Here is a 27,659-nt window from a genome sequence, read left to right as displayed (position 1 = left end):
AATATTGTGAGGGTGCCAGTAACAAGTTTTCTTGGGCATTAAATGAAGAACATTCTCTTTATGGCCCATTCTCTCATCTAACAGGGCTTAGGCCCACTGTCATCACTGTTACCACCACCATCACCACAGACATGCATCTAGTTGTAGGGTAGCCTCTGTTACCTATTTTGAGTAGAAAAAGAAATAAAGGCTTTAGAACTGCAACAGGTGGAATTAACACATGACAGGTCTACTCTTGTTATCCTCTTTTGCTCTACCCTTTTCCTTTCCCTAAAGAAATATGTGCACATGTCTTGTAGCTTTTAAATGTATTCATATAATGAGGGAAAGAAACTTTTTTTTTTCTACAACATTAGGCTATTAACTGTCTCCCTGGCTGGCTTTTCATTAACAAAATTTTGATCCCCTAAAGTCGTATTTGACCTGTCAAACATAGGAGCATAACAGGGAAAGTGTGAAAATAAAAGCTTTAATGGATATTTACAATTTTACATCTTCTCGAATATACCATATAAAAATCCAGGATCTGGTACTAACATTGAGTCAATACCTTTAGAAAATTCTTCTTAAAGAAAATCAAGGATCAAATCTTCAAACTTGGTACTTTTATGGAAGCTTCTCCAACTTGTTTTGAAATATCAACTCCAAGAGGACATCTGTATTATAAAAAAAGCAATATATTACTATGTAACTTTGGTAAGTTCAGAGATTCATACACATTAGGTTGATATTTGCACTGATAAATAGAGGATCCACAATGATGACCACAGAACAAGAAAAATATAAATGGAAGTGTACTTTTCTTTGGGGGCAGGGATAGTTGGGAAGGAGTTAAGTATACCTTTCATTAATGGGGATCAGATTCCAGAAAACCCTGGCAGTGGGACAATCTCAGACAACATAGCAGAGGCCTGGCCTTTTGAGTCCTGCTAGGTTACAGATCTTGAAGTCTTCAAAGAGACCACATTAATCATCTTCCTGCTCCTTCTAGTCTCTTGCCCAAATGATTCCAAGAAACACTCCTATTTTAGTTTGTTATAGTTTCACTACTGCTAGAAAGCACACTAGACTTGGATTCAGGGGTATAGGCTTTGATTCCTGGATCTGTTCCTACTTTTAAGAGACTGGGGCGAAGGGGGGTCTCAACTTTTCTGAACCTCAGGAGCTGGACTAGACAGTCTCTGGAGGCTCTTCTAGAGATTTAAATCTAATGGTCCTTTGTTCTCCTGGGTGAGATGGTCCCAGGTTCCTGTTTCCCTAAGGTGAAGCCTGGACTAGAACCAAGCCCTGGTATAAAAAATTAAGCAATCATATTACATGAGCTAGGGACAACTTTATCTAGGATTTAAAATGAATCAGGAGACCAAGCCCTACAATAATATGCAATCTCAGTTTATAGGATACAGCAGGATGCAGTATACATAGAGGATCTTTCTCCCATCCATGGTAAATTCTGGTCCTTGAACAGACATATTACTTTCCTAGAACTATCTTTTATGAAAATAGCTAACCTACTTAAAGTAGAAAAGAGAGTAGATAGCCTATAATATACCATGTAGTCAAATGAATTATTAGTAAAGGAAACTGAATTATGGAGCCTTCTGAGTGACAGAAAAAGTATACTTGATTAAAAGAATGGGAAAAGAAGAATGCTTTATACATTCTTATTATAATGATAATCATAGCTAGCACTTATAGAGTGCTACATATACTATGCATATATATATAGCCCAAAATATTATATGCCAAACACTTTACAAATATCTCATTAGATTCTCACAACAACCTTGGGAGGTAGGAGCTCTTGTTGTTGTTGCCATTATTATTATTATTATCATCATCATCATCCATTTTGCAGTTGATAAAACTGAGGTAAAAAGAGGTTAAGTGACTTGGCCAAGGTTACACAGTGTCTGAGCCTACATTTGAACTCAGGTCTTCCAAACTCTAGGTGTTACCCTCTCTCCACTGCACCACCAGCTGCCTATTATAAATGTCAATTTGAGATCACTAGTGACAACTTTTATATCGCACTTTACAGTTATAAAGTAATTTCAACAACCCTGTGAAGAACCTATAGCCTGTCTCTTACTATCCAAGTACATTAGAGTTAGAAATGATGAATGGAGGGAGCAGCTCCTAATAAACAACTTGTTATATATGCTACTATGTTTGAGGATTGAATCTGTTGCGTCCTCTTGCTGTGTTCTAGGGAAGTGGCTCTTACCTGGGAAAGGTATGAAGCCTCTGTTCAAAATATCCATTAAAGGTTTACAGCAGGTGGGATGGGGAATGAGGTACTAAGGATATAACCTACGTTTGTGGACCCAGCTTCTGAAGGGCTGGTTCTTGCTTTTTGGTGGTACACAAAACTGCTAAATGCTTCCTGAGGAACAGCCTCTTGCACACTACGTGTACAACCAGCTCACGGTAATCTAGGCCTGGAATTACTCTTTCTTTATTGAAAGCAATGTTTCCTTGCCATAGCTTAGCATGCCTTAGCATTACCCTGGGGGGCTGGGCTGCCAGCATATCAGACTCTACCAGACTACTTGTTATTGTTTGGTTGTATCTGATCATGGCCACCTGTTCACAACTTTAAAAAACTGAAACACGTTCACAACAGGCCTAAATTGCATTATAATGAACAAATCTTGAAACAGTTAAGAATTGGCTACAATACATGAACTCTGTTTAGTTTGTAACTCATAATCTCTTTCAACTTTTATGACTTGCCTTCTTAGACAGTCACAGTCAAATGCTTCTTAGAAGGGTGCCACCTTCATAAGGAAGCTAACAAAAGGAATTATGTGTGGCTTCCCTGCATATTTAAACTAACATTAATTATTAATAGAACTTCAATGAAAACTTGAGATCACAAGTTTAAATTAGAGCAGTGACATTTAGAAGATAACTTGAAGAAGAAATAGGAATTGTGCCACATACTTTGGTTCATATCGGACACCTTCTGTGTTGTGTAATATGCCCAGTCCTGCACACAATCTCTCAACACCATTCCTAAAGAAGAAATATGGAAATAAATACTCCAAAGATTTAAGGAAAAAAATGATTTGTGTTTCAGAATTGTGAATTTAGCAGTATGGGGAACTCCCTGAGCAGAAACTTCTTTCACTTATCTATAACTTACAGTTTCTGATAGTTGCCTGGGTCACTGAGGGGTTAAGTGACTTATTCATGGTCACAAAACTCATCTATGTCCAAAGTAGGACTCGAATCCAGATTCTCCTGACTCTGAATTCTGCTTCTGTCTCTTACTACTGTCACAAGTGGTTTAACCTCTTTAGCCTCAGTCAGTCAATAAGCATGTATTAAATACCTACTACATACCAGGAACTGTGCTAGGTACTAGGGTTACAAAGAAAGGTCCAAAGCAGTCCCTGCCCTCATGGAGCTTACATTCTAATGCGGGAGACAATAAGCACCTATGTAAAAATATGTACAAACAAGCTACACAGAAAATAAATATGAAATAACCAATAGAGGGGAGGCCTTAGAATTCAGAGGGATGGGGAAAGGCTTCCCATTTCAGGTGGGATGTTAGCCGGAACTTGAAGGAGCAAGAGAAGCTAAGAAATCTGCTGAGATAAGCAAAGAGTGGATTGCAACAGGACACTACCAGGAATGGTGGCAATGTCAGAGGAGAGAAGGGCCTAAGGGTATGTTTGAGAGATGTTGATGATTTGAGAAACTGATAGGCCTTGGCAATAGATCTGATATGGGGGGGTGACAGATGGTGAGGAGTTGAGGATGACATCTAGCTTGCCAGATTGGGGGACTGGAAGGTGGTGTTGCCTTGGACAGTAATAGGGAAGTTTAGAGGGAAGGAAAATGAAAACAGTTTTTGACAAGTTGTATTTAAGATGTTTATTGGCTATCCAGTTCAAAAATTCTAAAAGGCAGTTGGAGATGTGACTCTGGAGGTTAGCAGAGAGGTTAGGACTGATAAATAGATTTGAGAATCATCAGATGACAACTAAATTCATAGGAGCTGGCAAGATTACAAAATGAAGTTGTATAGAAGGAGAAGAAAAGAGAGCCCAAGACAGCGTCCTGTGGGACAGTTAGTGGGTGTGACTTGGATTAAATTTCTTCACAGGAGACTGAAGATAGGTCAGATATACATAGGGGGAGAACCAGGAGAGTTGTCCAAAACTCTAGAGAAGAGAGTATCAAGGAGAAGAGGGTGTTTGATAGTGTCAAAGGCTGCAGAGGTCAAGGATAATAAGGACTGAGAAAAGGCCAATGGACTTGACAACTAAGAGATCACTGCTAACTTTGGAGTGTGAGAAAATAATGATTAATGATGAGTTTTGAGGGGACCCAGAGACAATAGAAACGGAAATCAAACTCTCAGTAGAGGGTCTGTCTTTCATTAGACCTTGAGCTCAGCACAGTACAGCTCATTTTGGTATGGACCACGCTGAGGTCTCATAAATCATCAGAATTGAATGATGCTGGCCAACTAGCTTTGAGCAATGTATAAGAGCTGCCTCTCCTCTGGGCCACAGGGGGCTTATGCTCTCTTGGCCTGGGATGGCCGAAGGAGGAGGTAGCCATGCATCCCCCCTCTCTCTTCTCTCTCTAGCTCTGAACTCTGGACTCATGTGTTCTCTCTCTATGGTGCTGGGGATTTTCAGCTTGCGTTAAATGCAGTTAACTCTTTACTAACATTTAATATGATTTAATAAATGCTTGCTGCCAAAAACTGGTGCAATAGCCATTAATTTATAAGTAGCAATATATTAGAAACCCCAGCTAAGTTCCCCAATAACTTAGAACAGAGACAGGTTCCCCGCAATATTTCAAACGACATAGGAGAGAGCAGTTTTGTCTGAATTATAAGGTCAGAAGCCAGACTGTGGATGACCTTCTTAAAGACTTTGGTCAGAAAGGGCAGAAGACATGGAACAACAGTTAGCAGGAATGGAAGGATCAATTGAGGGTTTTTTTGAGGGTAGGGGAGACATGGACACATTCATAGGCAGTAGGGAAGCAGGAAGAGATTAAGTGGGGGAGTAGGGAACACCAAGGGAGCAATCTGCTGGAAGAGACAGGATGGAAAGGTATCCCTTGTTATGGTAGACAGGTTTGCCTTGACAAACTGTAATACAGGTGGAGTTAGATCATCAGGTGTATAATGTTCCTCACAATTCTAAATCTATCATTTTAGAATGTGTCTACAACAAAGTATTCCCCCCTTATCAGCTTACTATTAGCAGACAATAAGATGTTTACACAGAACTAAAATTATGGTTTAAGGCTAATATAAAAAAAAATATATTGTTTTGCTCACCATGCAATCATAATCCCATTATCCGTGCAAAGTTTGGGAGGAGGACATAATAAAATACAATTTGTTGCTTTTGTTACAATTTCCAAAGTTCTTCGAATATATAAGTTACTTGCAACACCTCCGGATACAACCTGAAGGAATTTAAAAGACTAAAATTAACCATCACAAAAATAAAAATATGAACTAACACTTTTCAAAGTGTATTATGTGAAGGTATTCTATGAGCTATGAGTAAGAATTCTATGAGAAAATTATGATGCTAGTACTATTCTGCCCTGCTAAAATATTAGATATTAGACGGTAAATATAAAAATGTTTATCAACCACTTACAGCAATATTTTGTTATGAAAATAGGCTTAATTTTCTCTATTCTGCTCCCCAAATCCCCCAAATCACTTTCAATTCCTGGAATATTCCATACCCTAGAACAAGAATTAAGGGTCTCTGGGCACTATTCAGGTTGTGTTAAGGCCCAATAAGGCTGCAACGCTTTTTTAGGCAGGGCATGATAAAGCTTCTCCTCCACTTCACATAACCACATACATACAAGACTGATATGTGTGGTTACAAAGACTTTTTCTTCTTGATGTGTATGTATGCAAGGGAAGCTGGTTCTTGTCTATACACCAAAACAAAGTGTTACTGATATTGTTTAAAAGAAATATTATAAGCACTTACCAATACTGCATTAGAAGGAGTTAGGAAACCTCTCTGTTGGCCAAACAGAATAGCACGATGTGTTCGTTTAGCAATGTGGCTTGCTACTGTGTGTTGCACTGCAGCAGCAATGTCAGCGGCACAGGACAAGATTTGTCCCTTCTCAATACCTGAAAAAATAATCGTTAGTGATTTTTAGATATTTATTTCATGATGGTTTATTATATATTTGACTTTGTTTGATATAGGCATACACACCTTCCTCTTTTTCCTTTTGTGTTATTATTTTGTCTACAGCAGTCTGAAGTCCAGAAAAAGAAAAATCACAATTTCTACATTTATGCAGAGGATGTTGAAAATCAAAATGGAATCTATTTCCTTGCTTGGCTAAATGTTCTATAGCCTTGCCCCCACTCATGGTGGAATATACTGGGTGTTTTATTAAAGAAAGTCTTCTTGCTACCTAGCAAAGAAAAAAAAACAACTTTGTAAGACATGATATTATATAATTGGGCCAAGCTAGATGCAAAGAACCAAAATTCTATTATGGAATACTATATTATGAAAACATAATGCTTTTAAAAGTAAGACTGTGGCTAGTAGACACTAAAGGTACAATTCATAGTAGTGGGATGGCTTATAATAGATGAAAGCTGCTGCATCTAGGAACCAAAGAAAATAAACTTCTCATATTCATTGCCTTCCTTGGGAGAGGGAAGGAACTAGTCAGTTTTAAATGGATGAAACCACTCCATTTTCCCTGGGGATTTTAGAAAGAGAAGTTCACAATTTCCTTCTCTCCTTTTTGTTTTTGGGTACAGTGGAGATAGAAGTGACAGATCACTGCTCCCCTAACCCTGAGAAGAAGCAGTGGGGTAACCATCCACCATTCTCTTTTGTCATGATTAATAGTGCTTTTAAGAGAGAGAAAAAATGTGCAACTTTCTAATGCCAATATTTCTCCAGTTTAATCAAAGAACTTTATCCATAGTAAGTGCCCTTCAGTTTGACATTTCTTCAATGATCAAACAGCATATTACAGTTCAAAAAGAACTTTAGAACAGCAGACTTTTATATGGTGCTTTGAACTTTACAAAGTATTTTATATATATTATCTTATTTGAACCTCACAACAAGCCTCATGCAGGTACTATAGGTATTTTTAATCAACATTTTACATATAAGGAAACTGAGGCCCAGAGAGGTTAACTGTCTCGCCCATGGCTAGCTCACTCATTTCAGAAGCAGGATCTGAACCTAGGTTTCCTTAACTCCAAGTCCAACACTGTGCCATTAGATTGGTATCCAATCCAGTCCAACATATACTTTAAAAAAATACCACGTGCAGGGCACTGTACTTGACCCTGGACATAGACATTTATACTAGGCATTCATTTCTCTTGGGAAAATATAACAGGGAAAGAGATGATTATATGCATAACTTGGAAATATAAGTAATTATAGGGACCACAAAAGGCATTGTAGGAGCCCCTTAGCTGAGCCTTGACTAAAACAAGGGATTTTGTGAGATGAGGGGAGTGAGTGGTACATTAAGTCATGAGGGACAGCATGGAAAAAGGGAGGGAACAGCAAGAAAGTGTTTGGTGAGAAAACAGTGAAATCAATGCAGAAAGGTAGGCTGGAAGCAGTCTATATACAGCTTCAGATATTAAGCTGTAGAGTTTGTTTTGTATCTTAGAGGGAGATACTGAAGGTTCCTGAGTGGGGGAAAGAAAGAGCATTGATTAAGCAACTACTGTGTGCCAGCCACTATGCCAAGCACTTTACAAATATCTCATTTGATCTTCATAACAACCCTGGAAGAGGGGTACTATTATCATCCTATTTTAAAGTTGAGAAAACCTAGGAAGATGGAGGTATCAAGTGACTTGTCTAAGGTCACACAGTAAATAAGTGCCTGAAGCCAGATTTCAACTCAAGTCTTTATGACTTCAGGTTCAGTGCTCTGTCTACTGAACCACCGAGCTGGAAGAGTCTTGAGAGGTCATATAGTCCCAGGGTCACATAGGTAGTAAGCATCAAAAGTAGGATTTGAATTCTCTGACCCCAAAACAAAAGAGGTTCCACTGTACTGTAATGATTGGAATGATGCCACCTGCTGGAGACTTACTGTAGAAAAGCTCCGCCATGAGGTGAAGGTCTCTGAGGGCCAGACCACATGTCTTTTCTTTGGCGTCAGGAAGTGACGTTTGCTGGTGGGAGAAAGTGCTCAACCCTGACACTTTCTGGCCTTGTGGAAGTGAAGGAGTTACTCCCAAGAAAGAGTAGATTTGGGATAACATCGAATCAGTAAAATGTGTGCCTTTGTCGGCTAGTTATCAAAAACCAAAGCCCTACTAAGATCCTGTGTTTTGGAGAGGTTTTGTTCTTTAAAGAACTTAAAGGTGTGGTGCTTCTTTTAGCAAGTAAACCACATCATCTTATACAGGAATTCTCTAGTATAACAGTAACAGATACTTAAAGTGGTGATCAATTTATCAAAAAGAAATAAGGCTTCAATTAGCAAGATTCAATATTCAATATGTTCATTGATAGATCAAGCAATAGGGTTCAGTACCACATCTATAAAGCAAGGAGAACAGAACGTAGGGGAGCTAGTTAGATCACAGGGAGGGTACCGAAAAAGAAGAGAGCAGAGAAAAGAACCTTTTTGCATGCCCATTTTTAAGGGCTAGGACATCAATAATCATTCAGTAAAAGGAATTCAGCATGAATGCACTTATTAAATGCTTACTCTGTGCCAAACATTAGGCTAGTGCTGGTAATACTAATGTAGACATGAGACAGCTTCCCCTTCAAGGAGCTTAGATTCCTTGTAGACAGAGGCAGCACATACATAGGAGGGATGGCCAAGGAAGGAAGTATCTTGGGATTCAGAGATGGGGAGTTGAGGAGTCAACAGATGCTCCTTTTCCAGGAGCAATGATTGTCCTGATAGGAGATGGGGTTGTTGGTAGTGGTCAAAAGTCACCAGGGGAAAAGAATAGTTAATAGTTGCAAAAGCTAAAGAGGTTAAGAAAGGTAAGGACTAAGAAAAGGTCACCAGATATGATAAGAACATGAAGGAAAGTAGGATCGAATCAAAGTGTTTTGGGGTTTTTTTGGAAAGGGAAGATTTGGACCTGGTAAAACAGAAAGAACAGGGGACTTAAAGGACTTAGGTTCAAATCCCTTGTGACCTTGGACAAATCACCTTAGATTCTTCACCTGCAAAATGGGACATGGCAAAATTTCTTGGCCTTCAAAACTCCTTTCACCTCTCAATTTATTTATGGTATCTCCTTTAATAATCAGACAGAAGGGTTCTGCAACCACCAACACCAGGTCTTTAAGAGTGAAGTTTACTAAGAAGGATAATTTTGAAATCTTCAAGTAAATTCATCTCAAAATACAATTTTAAATATTAGAGGTTTTTTAAACTCTTTAGAACAACAGTGATACATAAAATAAAAAGCATGTCTATTTTAGATTTATAGAGACTATATTAAAAAAATTCCAGCACGCTACAAAGTTCCATCCTATATTCAATTTCCAGTTTGACTTCTTACTGTAGATAAAGTCTTTATAAACCATTCTACCTAATTAAGGTTATTAAACAATACTGAATTGAATGGCAACAATGGAGTTGTTGAATTGAAATTGACAGGTATTGAAATTCAGTGGTGACACTGTCAACTGACACTCATTTATTAAATACTTACTATGTGTTACAATGGAAAGACATTCCCCCTCCCCAATAGCTAATATTTATACAGCATTCACTATACTAGGCATTATCCTAAGCACTTTACAAGTATTATCTCATTTGATCCTCACAACAACCATGGGAAGCAGGTGCTATCATTATCCCCATTTTATAGATGAGGAAACAGAGGCAAATATAAGTTAAGAGACTTGCCCAGGGTCAAGCAGTTATTAGGTATTTAAGTCTACATTTGAACTCTGGTCTTTCTGACTTCAGACCCAGCACTCTACACTGCACCACCCCGCTGCCCCCAAAACAAAAAGAAATGCATTCTTACATTAACTCTTACCTTGTCAAGCATGTCACCTGGTGCTATATCTAATGATTTTCCAAGTAGAAGAAAATCTGAAACACCTTGAACTATGGCCAGTAAACAGTGACCTCCAGAGACCAAAAGGACTAAGAAAGGAAAATCCACTTTATTGGTTATTCTAATAGTAAGTGCATGTGCTTCCATGTGATGAATAGGAATGAAAGGCTTCTTGTACTGGTTTACCAGTTGTAAGCTGTACTCCAAGCCTACTCCCAGACTTAAAGCAAGTCCTGGTTTTACAGTAGTTGCAATCGCTGAGAGTTCATCTGGGGTGACTCCACTGGCAGAAAGAGTTTCTTTCACTATTTGTTCAATGTTTTCTCTATGAAGTTGCTGTGCAACTGAAGGAATAATTCCACCTGTTCTGAGAGAAAAAATGGTCATGAGTTTATCATATCAAATTAGAAGACCTCAAAACTGAAACCTTACTTTCTCTCCTAGTACAAGAATAATTCTGAAAGCATATTTTTTTCAAACTAAACAGTTTAAAGTTAAAAAAAATAATCTCACCAAAGGAGCACTCTAACAAAGGCTGGTAAAATGTATTTGCCTGATACCTTGCAAACCTAATTAAAATTAAAAGGATATACAAGGGAGAAAACTGCCTATATTTTATCCAACAACCTATAATAAAGAGAGAAGAGCGACTGAGACCCCTGGAAGTTCACAAGAAATGAAATCCAAAGGGCCATTAGTAAAATCCATGTCTTCAAATATCCATAAATGTCTAAGTTTAGTCAACAAGCAGGAGGAAATACATGTTAATGAAAATTTGAGATCATTGGTATAACTGACACCTGGTGTGAGGAAACCCATGACTAGAAGGTAGATACAGATGGATATATACTTCCTCCAAATGAAATAGGAGAATTAATTGGATTTAGCAAAAAAACTTCACATGCATGCACACCCCCCCCCCAACCCCCCAACCCACACCACCCCCAGGCCACAGCTGTCTTCTCACCCTTTGAACCACCCTCTTCCTATTGATGACTTCCTCCCCAAATCTCTATTTTGAGGGACTTTCCAGGCTTCATTCCTCTGCTAGCTTTGTTCCTCACTCTCGTGATTTTGCCACTGTGCCCCTACATGGGTATCCTCCCTCCCCTTCCAGTTCTCTTTCATGTGCTCTTTTCCCCTGTTAAAATGTAAGCTCCCTGTGGGAAGGGACTGTCTTTTACTTGTATTTGTATTCCTAGCACTTAGCACAGTGCATGGCACACATGAATGTGGAGATGAATAGTTCAGATAGATCCTGAAAATCAATGATTCAGACCTGCCTCTTGCAGAAAACTAAGAAATAGGTTTGTAAGTACTGCTAAGCTAAGAAATAGGTAACATTGGAAGGACCTATCATAATAGGTTGTGAACTTCCTTATTCGCTATTTCATTTAGTAAGTTACTTTTACTTTCTATTGTGAGAAAATTATTAATAATTGGGGTTTTGGGACTCCCAGAGGCCCCCTGCTGAGAGAGCCTGGCCTGACCTTTCTTAAGGCCAGACCATAGTCAGAAAGTTACCTCACTCAAAACCACATCCACCTGAAAGCCTTGTCCTGTCAGAGGATCTGTTCTCTGGTCTCTGACATCAGCACACACTGTGCTGAACCATCCTCAAATCCAGTGAACCAATAGATTTGAATGATGCTAGCCAATTACTTTGAAGCAGTGTGCAAAGGCCGCCTCTCATTCTTCCCTCAGGGAACTTATGCTGGCTGATTGTGCTCTTGGCCCTGGAACTTGGTGAGAGCAGACGCAGTCCACTATGGTTGCCTATTTTCTCTCTCCTCTCTCCTAGCTAGGCTTTTCTATCTTACAGAGCCATGTGTGTGCTCTTTATTAATATCTAATATGCTTTAATAAATGCTTAATGCCCCCAAACTGGCGCAGTAGCCCCTAATTTCTAAGTAACAAATATATGATAAACCCCAGCTAATTTTTCCTAAACTTGGGACAGTTATAGGACAACCACATTTAATTTTACTCATCAGTTTTGGCTACCACAAAGGGTGTGTTGAACCCCCAAATCTTCTCTTCAAACAAGTTGGGTAAGAAATTCTATGTGTTGTACGTTTCTCCTATTTTCACTGATTTTATGTGCCTGTCTCTCTAAATAGCCAAAGGCCTGTTCTTGCCACTTTTCCTGTTGGTTTTTTTTTTCTTTCCCCAACCACCTTTTCTTTCTTTCTTTCTTTCTTTCTTTCTTTCTTTCTTTCTTTCTTTCTTTCTTTCTTTCTTTCTTTCTTTCTTTCTTTCTTTCTTTCTTTCTTTCTTTCTTTCGTGAGGCAATTGGGGTTAAATGACCTGCCCAGGGTCACACAGCTACTAAGTGTCAAGTGTCTGAGTCCAGATTTGAACTCAGGTCCTCCTGACTCCAGAGCCAGCACTCTATCCACTGTGCCACCTAGCCGCCCCCACCTTTTCTTAAGAGGAAAAGTTTTTAGGTTTTTTTGAAGACAATTAGAGGCTGTAATTTCATAAGATCACATTAGTGCTTTGTTTTTGTGGATTTTCTATTTCTATTTTTATTTTTGTTATAGTAAGGCAAATTTTGAATTACAAGATGGGGATTAGACAAAACATAATACCCTGTGAAATTCCCCAGGACTCTCTATTAGGAAAGTTACTCATGGATTGGGATGAGGGTAAATTAACAGTGAAATCAGACATGACCAAGAGAAAGCTCATTGGACTGTGTTTTAGATGGCATAACTTATTAGAGGAACAATGGCCACAATTTGGGTCATTTTATCCTCAAACATTGAGGAATTTGCAAATAATCCTGTGTCATGTGTCACCCACATATTTAATTTATTGGGAACTCTGGAGTAGATCGAGCAAGGGAGCTCATACAAGAGGAGACGCCAGCTTCTCCCTCTGTTTCCTCTACACCAACCACAGAAAAAAATCCACTTTTAAAGGAGACAGAAAAGCCCAAAATTATTCCCCTACAAAAGATCTTCACCCATGATCAAAAGAGTGCTGTACTGAGGCTCAGACAATACACATCTTTTGGTCCCAAAGATTTGAGTTCAAGGAAACGAGATATTCCTAAATTTGATGAGGGTCCCACAACAGTTATCAGTCAGTTTAGGGCAACTTTTAGAGTGTATTAGCCCACCTGGGGTGATGTTACTGATCTCATGGAAATTATATTATCCCCAGGTGAAAGAGCTGATATAATATCGGCAGCAAACTCCTTAGAAACATCAGGAAAAGCTGCTACTTAATGGCCTTTAGAAGACCCTAACTGGGACCCCAATATCCCTGAGCATTTTGATAATTTGCAGGAGGCAAGGGAAACATTGTTAAAGACAATGGAATCCTGTGCTAGCAAAACTGATAACTGGCAAAAATTTGTAGATATGTTCAGAAACCTAAAGAAAGACCTAATAGATTCTATTGTGGCAAAATAGTGGAATTTGCAGATGCCCAGGGGTCTGACTTGATTTAGTAGTGTTTGAATTGGCTGTGAATGAGAAACTACTAAGTACCCACTTAAGATAATTAGATTTTGAGCCACACCTGGCCCACCCTGTTAAACTTAGTTCAACTTGGCCAACCCTGAGGAGTGTCCTCAAAGGCTGTGGACTTCGTCATGAACAGAGGAAGGGTCTCAGCCACACAACTTGAAGAACCTTCCCTTTGGGGGAGGGAGAAAAAAGTAGAAAAAGGGACCCCAACAGGAAGTAGCTCTCTCTCTTGCCTAGGAGAAGTTTTTGGAGCCTGACTGGAGACAGGCTGAACAGCTGACTCCCATAGAAATTACAGACCCCTGGTGGTGAGTTAATAAAATCCAGCTCTTTGAATTAGCTGAGCTAAAAGTGAGTTTGGGTTTGAGACAGCCTTTGCTAGAGCCAGGGAGATTATCCATTTTCCTCTTTCCCTATTCCCTTGTCCTTGACCTCATTAATTTCACCTTTGCTGTGTATTTTATTCTCATTAATAAAACCTGATCTGTTTGTGGAAAAGAGGCTGTTAAGCTCCTTTCTTATTGGCCTGGGAGAAACAACTAAAAAGGCAGTTCGTAGGGGAGGAAACTTTGGACCTAGAGGTCCCTCATTATTTTCTGAACCCCAATATTTGGCGAGCCACCCAATTAACTCTCCCCATATTAAATTTGGCCCCTACACTATGATAGATTGTTCCTTGCTGGAAATACAGAAATATTTTGAAAGGCAGTGTCCAGGTTGGAATGCCCTGAGTACAGATAGAATTAAAGAAATAGCAACATATATTTATGAAGGAAAGGAGAGGGAAGAAAGGGACAGACAGAAAGAGAAAGGATTACAAGGCAAGGATGAGGAAACAACCACAGCCCAGAGCATTTTGGCTCCATTAAGGAAACCACAAGGCAGCGAGGCCAGGCAGCTGAGACTCGCCATCGACCCCCTAGATTTTGCTATTACTGCAATAGACAGGGACACATGATGTAGGACTGTAGGATTAGGCAAAAGGAGCTTAGTCAGATGATGACTACTGATTAAGAGTACAAGGAAGCATAAGATTTAAGGGATACAATAAGTGATATAAAATCTGAGATAATGGGAAAATCAGTGTGGGCTTAAAAAGGCAAAAGTTTTATGGAGGAGGAGGTTGGATCTAAGTAGGCTCTTGAAACAAGGATGACAACTGAAAGAGGTGGAAGAAGGGTTGGTTCTCAATGGGGGCATATTTTCTCATTTCTTCTGTATAGCCAACTAGATCATTATAAATACCTGGTGTTAAGAGAAACTTAGCTTTGAAGAGTAATGGATATGGGTCAGAGATCTGATCTTCAGTCCTAGCTCCACTTAATGGTTGTGTGACCTTGACTAGGCAAGTCCCTTCACTTCTCTATATCAACTTTCTTAATACTACTTCCCAGGATTATTGGGAAGATCAAATGTGATCACTGATACAGGCAAGTGTTCAATTATAAAGCCTTATACAAATTAACACTATTCTTACCATAACAATACATAAGGATTACTTCCATTAATTTCTTTTTTGACAGTAAAGCAATCATGATAATGGCTACTTACTTTAAGTGAACTTCAGTTTGGGAGTGTATTGCTTCTCCTAGGATGTTGCCAGTTTCATCCACCACAGCAGCTGCTGTATCATCACAACTAGTTTCAATTCCTAACACTAGTTTATGAAGAAACTGTTTCCCAGGAAGAAAAGAAAAACTTCTTAAAAATCCATATATTTGCCATTTGGGCAATCTACAAAGAAGCCCCAATGTCTTATTCAGTGTCAGCATGTTGAATCTATAAATATGCCTAAAAAAGAACCACACAGAGAAGCATGTATTACGATGTGAATTTTATACACAGTGTAGGCATAAGACTCAGAAGTCCAATACAATAATGAGAGGCTTGGAAGCTATTTCCATTGTCCTTCAGTTTTAAATTACAGGGAAGCTCATGAAAACCAGCAGTAATTTCTTTTTTTTTTAAATACCACATAAATAGAACCCTGCTATTTAAAGGGGGAAAGAATACAAAGAGGATATAGGATTTTATAGATCCTGTCAAACCATTTATTTCTTTATGAAATACTTAACATCAAAAAAGCTCAAGTATCACATTATATTTGTTTAGTGAGGGATTTCTCCTCTTCCTAAGTGACAGCTCTCTGCACTGGGAACAGTGTCCAGGAGCCATTAGATCTAGAGCATGACCCTTTTGGGAATCTTGGAGAAGTAGCCTAGATAATTTATACAACAACCCAACTGCCCCAGAGGAAGATGAGACAAAAATAAACAACAAGAAGAGGATCTCTTGGAATCCCCCAAAGCTCTGTGAGAAGTGCTCTGTGAGCAGGAGGCATAGTGCCTACAAGAGAGGTATCAGAATAGACAAGGGGCTGAGCTGACCTGAAGAGGAAAACAGAATCCTCTATGAGCAATCTAAGATGTAGTCCCCTAGCAACATGAAGAGACTCTGAGAATAGGGAGGGGAGTTAGGGATCAAGTATAAAACAAGAGAGCTGGGACTTTGAAGCCAGAAGCATTCTGACCCAAGGAAAGGACTCATTTAATGTAATTGCTCTACATAGTAAATATTAAAGGTAGCTCATTAGGGTTGAAATAACCAGCACCATCTGCTAAAGAGCTTAAATAACAGAGAATATAGCAGGATTGAAGAGAGTAATAATCAATCAATAAGCAATTATTAAGTGCCTGCTATGTGATAGGCACTGTGTTAAGCTGGGGAGGCGGAGAGGAGATACAAAATAGGGCAAAAGACAGTCCCTGCCCTCAAGGAGCTTATAGTTTAGTGGGGAAGACAACATATAAACAAACATGTAAAGCAAGCTACATACAGGAGAAATAGTAAATAATAGAAGGAAGACACTAGAATTGGGGGATGGGTAAGAGGAAGAGTGAGATTCTGAAAACCTAGAGAGAAAAAGTATCAAGGAAAGAGTGATCAACAGTGTCAAAGGATGCGGAAAGGTCTAGAATGGATGAGGACTGGAAAAAGGCCATTGGATTTGGCAACTAAGAGGTTATTAGTAACTTTGGAGAGCAGTTTCAATGAAATGATAAGGTAGGAAGCTGGGTTGTAATGAGTTAAGAAGACAGTGAGAAGAAAGAAAGTGGAGGCATCTATTGTGGATGGCTTTTTCGAGTTTAGCTACTAAGGTCAGAAGAGATATAAGTTGATAGTGGTAGGAAGGCAGTAGAAAATGAGCCAGTAGACTGAGAGATACTGAAAATAAGGGAAAGAGTGGGGATAACAGAGGGGGATACTTGGAGGAGACAGGATAGAATGGGATTTCTTTGGTAAGGAGTAAGGTCACTTCATCATGTGAGACCAGTGAAGAAGATAGTGGCAGAAGGCATCAGAATGATAGATGGGGAGGATGGGAAATGGCCTCAATTATTTTCTATAAAAAATGGGGAATGGGATTGTAGAAAGATATAGTAAGATTAAATGGATTTATAGATGCTACCAAGAACAGAGGCAGTGATAGTGAAGTGGGAGCACTATTGGGAACAGTGCCCAGGGAAGAATTTCTCATAAAATAATGAAATACAGAGCACTGATTTGGAGGAACAATCCCAATCACCTTCTTTGTTTAGGCCTTAGGAGTATAAGTCCCAGAGACCATGTAGGTCTCTAGGGGAAGGATAGTTCATTAGAAAGGAATGGGCTATGGCTTAGTAGTAGTCTCTTCTCTATGAGCTTTATGACTCTGAGTCACGTCTGTGTCCTGCACTATGTAAATTTAAAAAATGTATGCTAAGAAGCCTGGTGAGTCTTAGTGTTTTTAAGGGAAGCTAGTAGGGTAATGCCAAATAGCATAGTTTCCAGCCTACCTACTTGGGTGCTGGTATAGAGAGGTACCTAAAGTGTACCTGAGTTTTCTGTGTTAGGAAGGAGCCTCTGACAAAAGTGTTACATTTAAGGGGCTCAACAAGACTCAATTCCTTTTCCCTACTCTCCCTGAGGAAATTTCTGCACTAGTAGTGGCCAAGTTAAGACAGCACCAAGACCTTTCCAAGCACCTAGAGAGCATTGTAAAATAATGTTACTGTGTATGTATCAAAAGGATAAAACCAAATGAGACTGGCTGTACTGTTATAACTCTAAGATAGATATCATTAGTCTTCCAGAAGCTGAAGGCTACAGAGCTGATGTTGGGAAACAATGGTGGAGCCAGGCAAAAGGGCCACCCTTGGATCCTAAAAATTATTCCCTGCCCTGACCATCTCTGGATTCATTCTACCTAGACTTAATAGGACACTGTGTGACAGCGACAACAAAGATCCAATTGTGCTAGAATCAAGAGATTCCTGGGTCCCTTTCCCTTTTCAGACTCATGGAAAAAGTAGAAAGTGGCACAAATTACTTAAAGGTATTGATGAGATGGATGATTTAATTTGGTGAGGTCTAAAGATATTAGAAGTACATGGAATTATTCAAGGTATGAAACTGCATGGAGACTGCTAGTCTAAAGCTGTCATTGACAAGTGACATGTTTCCACGCCTCTTACAAACACTCTTATATACAAAAGATAACAGCACCCCTTATCTGGCTGAGTCCAAAAATTATCATGAACTGACAGTACTTCTGGGATTCCAAGGCTACTGTTAGAGTTTGTAAAAAAGGATGTCATTAGTACAGAACTCATCAATGACTTCAACTATAAATATATTGTTGGGAGGAACCTTCAGCCAGACAGAAAGTTCAGAAACAGCAAATGGCATCCTGAAGAAGTGGTCTGGATATTTTGGAGCTTTATGGAAACTAGTGGGTCAAGAAATACATAAGGTCTTCAAGAACTTGATTAGTTACCTCACACAGCTTTTCCTGATCTTAGTTAAACTCTGTATTAGACACGGATACCAGCATAAATGACTTGTGGGTTGCTATTCTTCTAACAGAAGCCTATTTGTGGAGGGAAGGGAGGACACTATTTTCTTTCCAAGCTATTCTTGACCCTAAAGTTGACTGCCATTGAAAAGTTTCAATACTACATGTATGGAGCTTGTTTTTAACATGAATGGAAAACTTCCTGACCAGTATTTTGACAAGCATTAAGTCAGATGGCACCATCTAAAAATGGGAGACTGCATTTATCAATTATCACTTCAGTATATGAAAGGCAACTTTGGATAGGTACTCTTATCCCAAAGGTATGATACATCAGGGACCATAATTAATTCCAAAGTGGGGATAAAGATAATTTTTGACACAAAAGAAGTAAGCACTATATTAAAGGCCTCAAAGCAAGGAAACCATGTCAAAGAATCTGGAACTTTTTTTTTTTTTTTTTTTTGCGGGGCAATGGGGGTTAAGTGACTTGCCCAGGGTCACACAGCTAGTAAGTGTCAAGTGTCTGAGGCCGGATTTGAACTCAGGTACTCCTGAATCCAGGGCTGGTGCTTTTATTCACTGCGCCACCTAGCCGCCCCCTTGGAACTTATTTTTTTAAAAAAGGGTATGATATCTGAATTGGTAGAAAAAAATATGTAGTTCTGAAGCTAATCTTGATTATCCAATTTGAATAGAGATGAGGGTCTCCCAGTTGTGATACTGGCCATGAAAAAAAGGATGCAATGCTCAAGGAATTAAGCTAAAGGCAAACTACTACTGTTGAGGGAGCAGCAAAAGGTAAAATTATAATGGAGTAATGAACTAGAAAGAAGGGAAATAATGGAGCCAGTTTGACCAGTCATGAAAGCCAATTGTTAGATTGTCAATATGAGAATTTACGCTTTGGAAACTGGTGACCACTATGAATCAGGGACTGATTTGCTGTTTTATTGTCTGCACTATATGGCTAAACTTATTAAGGTGTCATACTCACATTCTCCCCAAGCCCCTTGCAGATCTGATTATTAAACATTTACCAGAAAACTCCTGGCCATAAGAGATCTTCCAAGGTGAAAGAAGGTAATTACTGTTAATCAAAGCTTAGTGACTCATGGCTAAGAAAGCCCTTGGATTTGTACAGTGGAAAGAGTGATGGGTTTGATGTTAGAGGACTCTGTTCAAATCTTGGCTCTGATACTTATTACCTATATCTAAACCTATGATCTTATAATCACAGGCAAAGAGAAAAGTCTGAATCTGGCAGAAAACAGGTTTTACAAGACTGAAAAGACAGTATTTAGAGCAATGGTCACCAAAGTGGGTACAAGTACCCTAGGTAGTAATTAGGACAATCCACTGGGGATCATGAAGAAAGAGAACTAAATATAGACCAACATCTTACAGTGTGTACCAAGACAAGTTCCAAATGGATACATGACTTAGATATAAAAAAAATGATATCATAAACAAAGTAGAGGAGCAAGGAAGATATTAGCCTCTAGATCTAAGGGTAGGGCAATAGTTTTTGACCAAAAAAGGGATAGAGAGAATTAAAGAAGACAATTCTGATTTTTTTTTATTTGTTTGTTCAAACAAAACAAATGCCCCTAAATTAGAAATGAAACAGGTAACCGGGGGAAATCTTTGCAATGAGTTTCTCTGATAAGGATCTCATTTCCAACATATATAATGAAATGATTCAAAAGTGTAATAGCCACTTCCTAACTGATAAGTTGTCAAAGGCTATGAACAGATAGTCTGAAGAAATCCAAGCTATCAATAGCTATATGAAAAAAATATCCAACTCACATATAGAAAAGCAAATTAAAACAACTCTGATGTTCTACCTCACACCCATCAGATTGACAAAGTTAACAAAAAGAAAAAGCCATGCTGAAAGGGCTTTAGGAAAACAAGCATATTAAGGCACTGCTGGTGGTACTATGAAGTGATCCAGCTACTCTGGAAAGCAATTTGGAACTATGTCACTGAAGTAACAAAATGTGTATACCCTGTGACCCAACAAAAGCAATACTATGTCTATCTGGCAAAAAGATCAAAGAAAGAGAAAAAGGAATTACATGTACAAAAATATGGATAGCAGCTCTTTCTGTGGTGGTAAAAAACTGGAAACTAAGGGGACACCCCAAAAATATAGTATATGAATAATGGAATAAGACTCTACCAAAAAAATGATAAAAAGCAAAAATTTCAGAAAAATCTAGAATGACTTGCATGAACTAATGCAGAGTAAATTGAGCAGAACCAGGAGAATAATTCATAGTAAAATAACAACACTGTAAAGACAACTCTGAAACACTAGAGAATTCTGATCAACTCAATGGCTATGATACCAGTTTTGATAATAGAGCATGCTATCCACCTCCTGACACAGAGGTGACAGACTCAGGATACAGAATGAGACATAATTTTGGGATATGACCAGTGAGTGAATTCGTTTTACTTAACTATACATAGCTGTTAAGAAGGTTTTTTATTTGTTTGTGGTTTTTTTCAAAGGTGAATGGGAAGTAGAGAAAATAGACATGTTAATTGAAAAAATTTAATTTAATTAAAAATAATACAACTATTTGTAAACAAACTTTGTCATGTTTGTAGGGGCTAGCTGCCTTTACTGCTCTCCTTCTTCCAGCCAAACAAGTAGCATGCTAGAGAGTCATACATGAGAACTCCTGAGAACATTTGGCATGTCACCTAGCCAGGGATCCACACACCACACCTCAACTCTTGGAGCCCAAGCTGCAAGAGGAACCAGTAGGTCCTGTTAACACAGAGGCATGGACCCTTCTAGGGCTTTAGTTTGGGGGATGGAGGGTTGGATGAATTAGCTTCATTCCTTCAATACTGCAAGGGTGCACTGGCCAGAGCCCTGGGTTATGAGGGAGACCCTGCTTCTTACATTGCACACGTCAATGGCAGTCATTCTAGAACTTTACCCACAGAAGAGGAGGAACTGTACCAATTAGGGCATAGTTCACAGCATCCAAGGACAAGAAAGGTCTTGCATAGGCCCAGGGAGGGGAAAATACTTCCTAAGGATAAAAGTGCTTTGTTGCTATTCTGTAGCTTTAAGAAATAAAATAAATATTTAAAAAATATTGTTCAATTCATCTTTTCTCACCTTCATAAAATTTCTATTTTTTGTATATTTAAAATGTCCACAACATGCAAATGAATATCTCTATAGATCTACATATCTAGAGATATAATTTATAAAAATACATATATTTAGAAGATATGCTAAAACACTTTTTTAATGATGGGGCAATCAAAAATGTTTAGAGATCACTGATCTGAGGAACATAAAAATTAGTGAACCTTTGGAGCTTGTGTATAGACTTCTTGTCTTTGAAAGAGAATGAGCAATATTCTAGTTGTGGTGAATGATTTGATCTGTTATATATAGGTCTTTGCAACCAGCAATGTGATGGCATTCATAGTGGCCAACATATTATGGGGGAAACATTCTTGGCATAAAGCTTCAAAGTCAGGATTCCTTCAGGTTAAGGTTGAAATTTTAAAAGCAAGTTACTCAAGAGGGTATCTGATCCAGCAAGAATTAAGAAATATGGAACTGGGGCAGCTAGGTGGTGCAGTGGATAAAGCACCAGCCCTGGATTCAGGAGTACCTGAGTTCAAATCTGGCCTCAGACACTTGACACTTACTAGCTGTGTGACCCTGGCCAAGTCAGTTAACCCTCACTGCCCCGCAAAAAAAAAAAAAAAGAAGAAGAAGAAGAAGAAAGAAATATGGAACTATGCTATAACATTATCAAGGAGACTCATAGTTGGAGTGTTTTAATTGCACTACTAAACATTTGGGAGTCACTGAAGCCCAAGAAATAAGCTTGAGGCCAATTAGGATGGTACACATTAGTTATATACCTATAAGGCCATTAGTAATGATTCTACAGCTTTACTCTATACACGTTGATGTTCAGGTAAGAGCCACTGCCCTACACTTTGGAGTTTCAGAAGAGGGGGAAGATCTTGAGACCCAGGACCAATTCATATTCTACTAAGAAATCCGTTGAGAGTCATGACTTCATGGCTTCAGCCCAGAAGAACACAGAGAGCAGGAACAATAGCAGTATAATCCTTAAATTTCCTCTCCAGGATTCCAGCTGGGAAATAGAGTACTCCTGTGAAACCTTGGTGTTCCTGGAAAAACACAAAATAAGGGAATGGTGGAAAGTCACACTGTACCAAGAAGATGAAAAACTAGTTAGCTCCAAAAAATGTGAAGGACCCTCACAATAGATAATTCATTGCTAACACTTGTTGCTTGCAGGGAACTAGTTGGACTTGGCAGAAAACAGGAGGGCTTGAGTATGGGCAAATTAAGGAATTGGGACCTACACATTAATAACAAGCATTTATAAAGTGTCTACTACATATCAGGTTAAGGATACAAAGACAAAAATGAAACCATACCTGCCCTCATGTATCTTACAATCTACTGAAGAAAACAACATGCAGATATAGAAGCATATAAAAAATAAATACAAGGTAGTGTGTGGGGGGAGTAGTGGCATTAGCTGTTACAAGGAAAAGGAATGGATTCATGAAAATGATATTTATGAAAGTGAACTTGTTTTGAAGAAAATAATGGATTCTATGAGGCAGAAGTGAAAAGGGAATGCATTCCAGAAATGATAGATAGCCAGTGCAAAGCTCTGGAGATGAGAGTGCCATGTGGGAAAAGAGAGCAACTCTTTGATCCAGTTTGGCTGGAACAGAGTACATTACGGGGAGTAATGTACAAGGAGGCTAGAAAAATAGGTTTGGTCCAGATACAGAAGAGCCTTAAAAACAAAGGGAGGAGTAGTTCATAGTATATCCTAGAGGCAACTGGGAGTTTATTAAGGGAGTGACATGATTAGATCAGTTCTTGTTGTTGTTTTGTTTTGTTTTGTTTTTGTGGGGCAATGGGGGTTAAGTGACTTGCTCAGGGTCACACAACTAGTAAGTGGCAAGTGTCTGAGGCCGGATTTGAACTCAGGTACTCCTGAATCCAGGGCCAGTGCTTTATTCACTGCGCCACCTAGCTGCCCCCTAGATCAGTTCTTAAGGAAAATTAAAATGATATAGTTGAAAGAATTTGGGACACTTGAAGGATGGTGGTACCCTTGATGGACAGAAATATGGAAGGTGAGTTTTGGAAAAGGATAATGAGCGATGTTTTGGGCATGTTGTGTTTGGCATGTCTTGAGAATATCCACTTAGAAATATCAAATAGGCAACTGATGATTTGGGACAAAGGTCAGGAGAAACTGCTGGAGATAGAAATCTGCATAAAGATGATGAAAGTAGATTACATCACAAAGCAGAGAAAGATAAGAAGATCCAAGACAGAATCTTGGGATACACCCACAATTGGGTGGGACATGATATAAATGACCAGCTAGAAAAGAACACTGAAAAGAAGTGGCAAAACTGGTTGGAGAGTCACAAAAGCACCATTATCCAATTTGCAGCTGGATAATTAGATGGCCCAGAGTGAGACATCCTGGTTAAGATTCAGATCAAGTAAATATCCAGAATACTGCCAGGACTAATTTGTCTATAGCAGACATCTGCACAGATGAAGAAAGGGAATGAATTTAAAGGCAGTTCTGCTTTTTGACTGCTGTTCCATCACTGGTAATACCAAAGAAGACAGATACCACCAATGGAAACTAGTATCTCAAGGGCAAGAGATAACTCCATTCACCTTAAGTCATCCAAAGGTCCCAAACTAGAGTGGTAGTTTAGTATGCCTGATAACATTTGTTTCTCCACAGCAGAATAGTTAATAGTGGAGTACCAAGGGGGAGCAAAGATGGGACAATGGGAAAAGAGCAATGTAGTACAGATCATCAGTGTAAAGGGAGTGAAATCTGGCCTCTGCCCTTTCTGGGGAGATACCTAGGACAGTTCTCTAAGTTACCTGGTACAGGTTCCCAAAGGAAAGGTAGCACAATGGAGGAAATGGAGAGGTCGGGGCTTAACTCTAAGGATATGTATGTGAATCTTTTCAGGATACTTTACTAGGTATATGAAGCTGATCTATATTTTAAGTCTGAGTACTTATTAAGGGGTAATAGCTACTACCTTTAGGGGAGTTCCATATATTTATATTCCTAGGTTTTCCTTCCGAAAGGACAAAGTGTACCTGAAACCTTAATGTCAGGAAGAAACCTCTGACACAGAGGTTATATTTTAATAGATGGGGGGGGGGGCGCGGGGGACGGTGTATAGGGGGTGAGAAGGAGATGAGACCAGACTGTTCAGGGCTAAAATTCTAGCTAAACTGTCTAAAATATCTAATGAGTGGTCGCCAATAAATTATAAGCTTTAGCAAGAGTTAGACTTTTAAGCATTTATTAAGGAGAATAAGAATTTGGTAAAGAGAAAGGTCTAGATTCCTATCTATTAAAGGGAGAGCACATTTCTAGCTCCGTTCTCCACCAGAGTCCAAAGGCAAGAGCGTGAGCCTGAGCGCCAGTCTCTTCCTTCCTCCTCCCACTAGCCCGTGTCACTTCCTCACGCCAAAGAAAAGACTCCTGGTCTTGCCCTCAAAGACCTTCGCTTCATGGGTGGAACTCTTCTACAGTAAGTCTCCAGCAGGTGGCGTCATTCCAATTGTTACAAGACCTATGATTTCATTGATACAGGGAGAACCTGTAAGGAACTTATACTAACATATTACAACCTTCTCTATTCATTGTCTTACAATTGCCTGGGAATACTGAGAGGTTAGGTAATTTGCCAAGAGTTTACACAGGCAGTATATGTTAGAGGAAGGAAATTGAACCTATGTCTTCCTGACTCCAAGGCTAGTTTTCAATCCCCTACACCATACCAGGCTACCCACTTCATCGATATTACTCTCTGCAAAGTTTTCTTTAGATATCAATTCTTAAACCCCCAAATTTACCTATAAATATGCACAAAAGGGGGCAGCTAGGTGGTTCAGTGGATAGAGCACTAGCCCTGGAGTCAGGAGTACCTGGGTTCAAATCCGGCCTCAGACACTTACACTTACTGGCTGTGTGACCCTGGGCAAATCACTTAACCCCAACTGCCTCACTAAAAAAAAAAAAGCACAAAAAAAGGCAAATGGGAATGAATAAATACATTACTTTTGCCTGAAATATCTTTTTTTTCAAAATAGAATTTTCATATGGTTTAGAAGCAATCATACTTAAATAGAAGGAAAATTCCACATTACCTTGTTTTGTGGAGGAGTAAAAGTCACCCAAAACCTGTTTTATTCATAAAAGTGTATTTTTCATGTTACTTTGTCAAAAGGGCCTTTCTTTTATCATTCTAAATGAGGCTTCTTTTTTTTTTTTTTTGGTGTGGTAATGAGGGTTAAGTGACTTGCCCAGGGTCACACAGCTGGTGTCAAGTGTCTGAGGCCGGATTTGAACTCAGGTACTCCTGACTCCAGGGCCAGTGCTCTATCCACTTCGCCACCTAGCTGCCCTAAATGATGCTTCTTAATTAATTTATATTCAGCAACTAAAGGGACCCTATCTTCAACACAGTTAAACAGGATATGTGTGTGTCTAAGTGTGTAAACACACACAAGCATATATATGTATTCTTTTGGTAGTAAATATCTATAAGTTTATGACTGCATGTATCCCTTTTCCATATTTAATTGTTTTTGTTTCTTGTTAAGTCTCTAGGGGAAACCTGGCTTACTGGAGAGGGCCAGGTCTTGGAGTCAGGCCAGGTGTTGAACAGAGGTCCAGACTCTGACAAAGACACTAAGTGGGTGACAATGGGCTTAATCCCTTTAATTTTTAGTGATCCTAAGAAACTCAAAGGGTATGAAAGGCAGGTAAGTCTCTGTTATCAGTGGAGAGAATAGCCATCCTGTGACTCAACTCCACAGATCCAGACCCTGCTTTCTCCACACACTCTATCCTTCTTAACACCCAAATTTACATAAGAAATTTCTTTTTCTTAAAAAGAAGTTAACACTTTATTGGGGGGGAAAGTCTTATTTTGGCTTACCTCTCCCATTGGAGAACAGCCTGGTAGTGAACAGAGAGAATGAATACAATGTTGTACTTAGTAAGAACCCGGGAAAAAATCCACCTCTAACTGGGAGACCACAGGCAAGTCACTTAACCTCCATGTGACTTACATGTTCTCATTGGTAGGGAAGGGGAAGGAATGAACACTTAGCTAGGTGCTAGGCACTACATGCTAAACTCATTACCAATATTAATCTCGTTTAATCTTCAGAAGCAATCAGAGGTTAAGTGACTGGCTCAGAGGCACACAGCTACTAAATGCTTGAGGCCGTATCTGAATTCAACCGTGCCACCTACCAGCCTCCTCTGTAAGACTTCCCATACAGATCTATGAATTCAAGGGAGATAAACCCTAAATCGGACCAGAGATTTCAAATGATACTCTCTTTGCTTCCCAAATAGTTCAACGTTTTCTTTTTTACAGATCACAAAGCTCACACCTTGGGCATTCGTTCAAATCTAAAATAGATTATTTATTCCTACTACAAACGGGATTTTGCTTTGGAAAACTGTAAAAATCATGGGGAAAACAGTGGTCCTGTCAGGACTCAGTGGAAGCTGGGGTAGGTTTCAGAGAACGAGGCCCTGCCCATTTTTCCTTTGACTCTGAGTGGCAGGAGAGGGGTGAGGAAATAATTGTCAGATTTCGGGGTTAGTCCCATGGCGCCTGAGGCGCACAGACCCGCCCCCCCCCCCGGTCACGTGCCAGAGGATCCTAAATTTGCAGTCCAGGAATAACTTTCGCTCGAGTAATGGAGGCCAGGAACTGACCTTTAGGGAGACCGAGAAGCCTGAAGTCGCAAGGGACCACAGTCTGCTACTTACTTTCTTTCCAGAAAGGCCGTGGGGGCTGCTCCTTTGGCACCTCTTTCCTCAACCACAGAGCCCTTTTCTGAAAGTACAGGTCCGGCGGCGCGTGCGCGTGCGCCACGAGGATCGCCTCGGGTCGGTCCTCTGCGCACGGAGATGACGCAACCGAGACTGAGGGAAGGTCACGTGAACAAACAACCCTCGGAACCCCGAGGGTGGGCAGCTAACTTCGGCTCTTGGAGTACAACTAAGACGCGGAGCAGTCGGGTGCTCAGTTTTAGGCTGGGATATTGACGCTTTCAAACCTTTTCTACCAGAGAAATGTGGCGGAGTCGCAGACGCGGGGGTAGAGGCAGGGAAAGGCGAACGAGTGAGAAGCAGGCACCTCCGCGCTTCTTAGACAAGCCCGCAAAGAAGTGCATCCGGGGGCTCCCCCA

General features: G+C 39.6%; 1 protein-coding gene across 6 annotated transcripts; it reads right to left on the bottom strand.

Moving 5' to 3' along the window:
• Positions 1-450: 450 nt before the first annotated feature.
• OSGEPL1 (O-sialoglycoprotein endopeptidase like 1) lies at positions 451-27,606 on the bottom strand. 6 transcript variants are annotated; one of them, XM_043995623.1, is made up of 9 exons: positions 27,238-27,606; positions 22,268-22,543; positions 15,076-15,315; positions 10,028-10,415; positions 6,231-6,435; positions 5,994-6,142; positions 5,315-5,445; positions 2,947-3,018; positions 451-656 (listed from the first exon to the last, which is right to left on the bottom strand). In XM_043995623.1, the coding sequence occupies exons 3-9, from the start codon at positions 15,294-15,296 to the stop codon at positions 584-586; spliced, it is 1,239 nt and encodes a 412-aa protein (XP_043851558.1). In that variant the 5' UTR covers positions 15,297-15,315; positions 22,268-22,543; positions 27,238-27,606; the 3' UTR covers positions 451-583. The 6 variants fall into 6 exon arrangements, with proteins under 6 accessions (XP_043851558.1, XP_043851559.1, XP_043851561.1 ...); XM_043995624.1 differs by lacking the exon at positions 2,947-3,018; XM_043995626.1 differs by lacking the exon at positions 15,076-15,315.
• Positions 27,607-27,659: the final 53 nt, after the last annotated feature.

This window comes from Dromiciops gliroides, chromosome 3, assembly GCF_019393635.1.
Source record: "Dromiciops gliroides isolate mDroGli1 chromosome 3, mDroGli1.pri, whole genome shotgun sequence".
NCBI classification, from domain to species: domain Eukaryota; kingdom Metazoa; phylum Chordata; class Mammalia; order Microbiotheria; family Microbiotheriidae; genus Dromiciops; species Dromiciops gliroides.
Note: the sequence above shows the minus strand (reverse complement) of the source record. Positions and strands in the feature narration are given on the sequence as shown.

Excerpts from the sequence above, each read along its gene's own strand:
- OSGEPL1 (XM_043995623.1), bottom strand. The coding sequence starts at position 15,296 with ATGCTGACACTGAATAAGACATTGGGGCTTCTTTGTAGATTGCCCAAA. Across the intron at positions 6,436-10,027 it reads CAGGTGACATGCTTGACAAG|GTAGCAAGAAGACTTTCTTT; the intron begins GTAAGAGTTAAT and ends TTTCTTTGCTAG. Across the intron at positions 657-2,946 it reads GGTGTCCGATATGAACCAAA|ATGTCCTCTTGGAGTTGATA; the intron begins GTATGTGGCACA and ends TTTATAATACAG.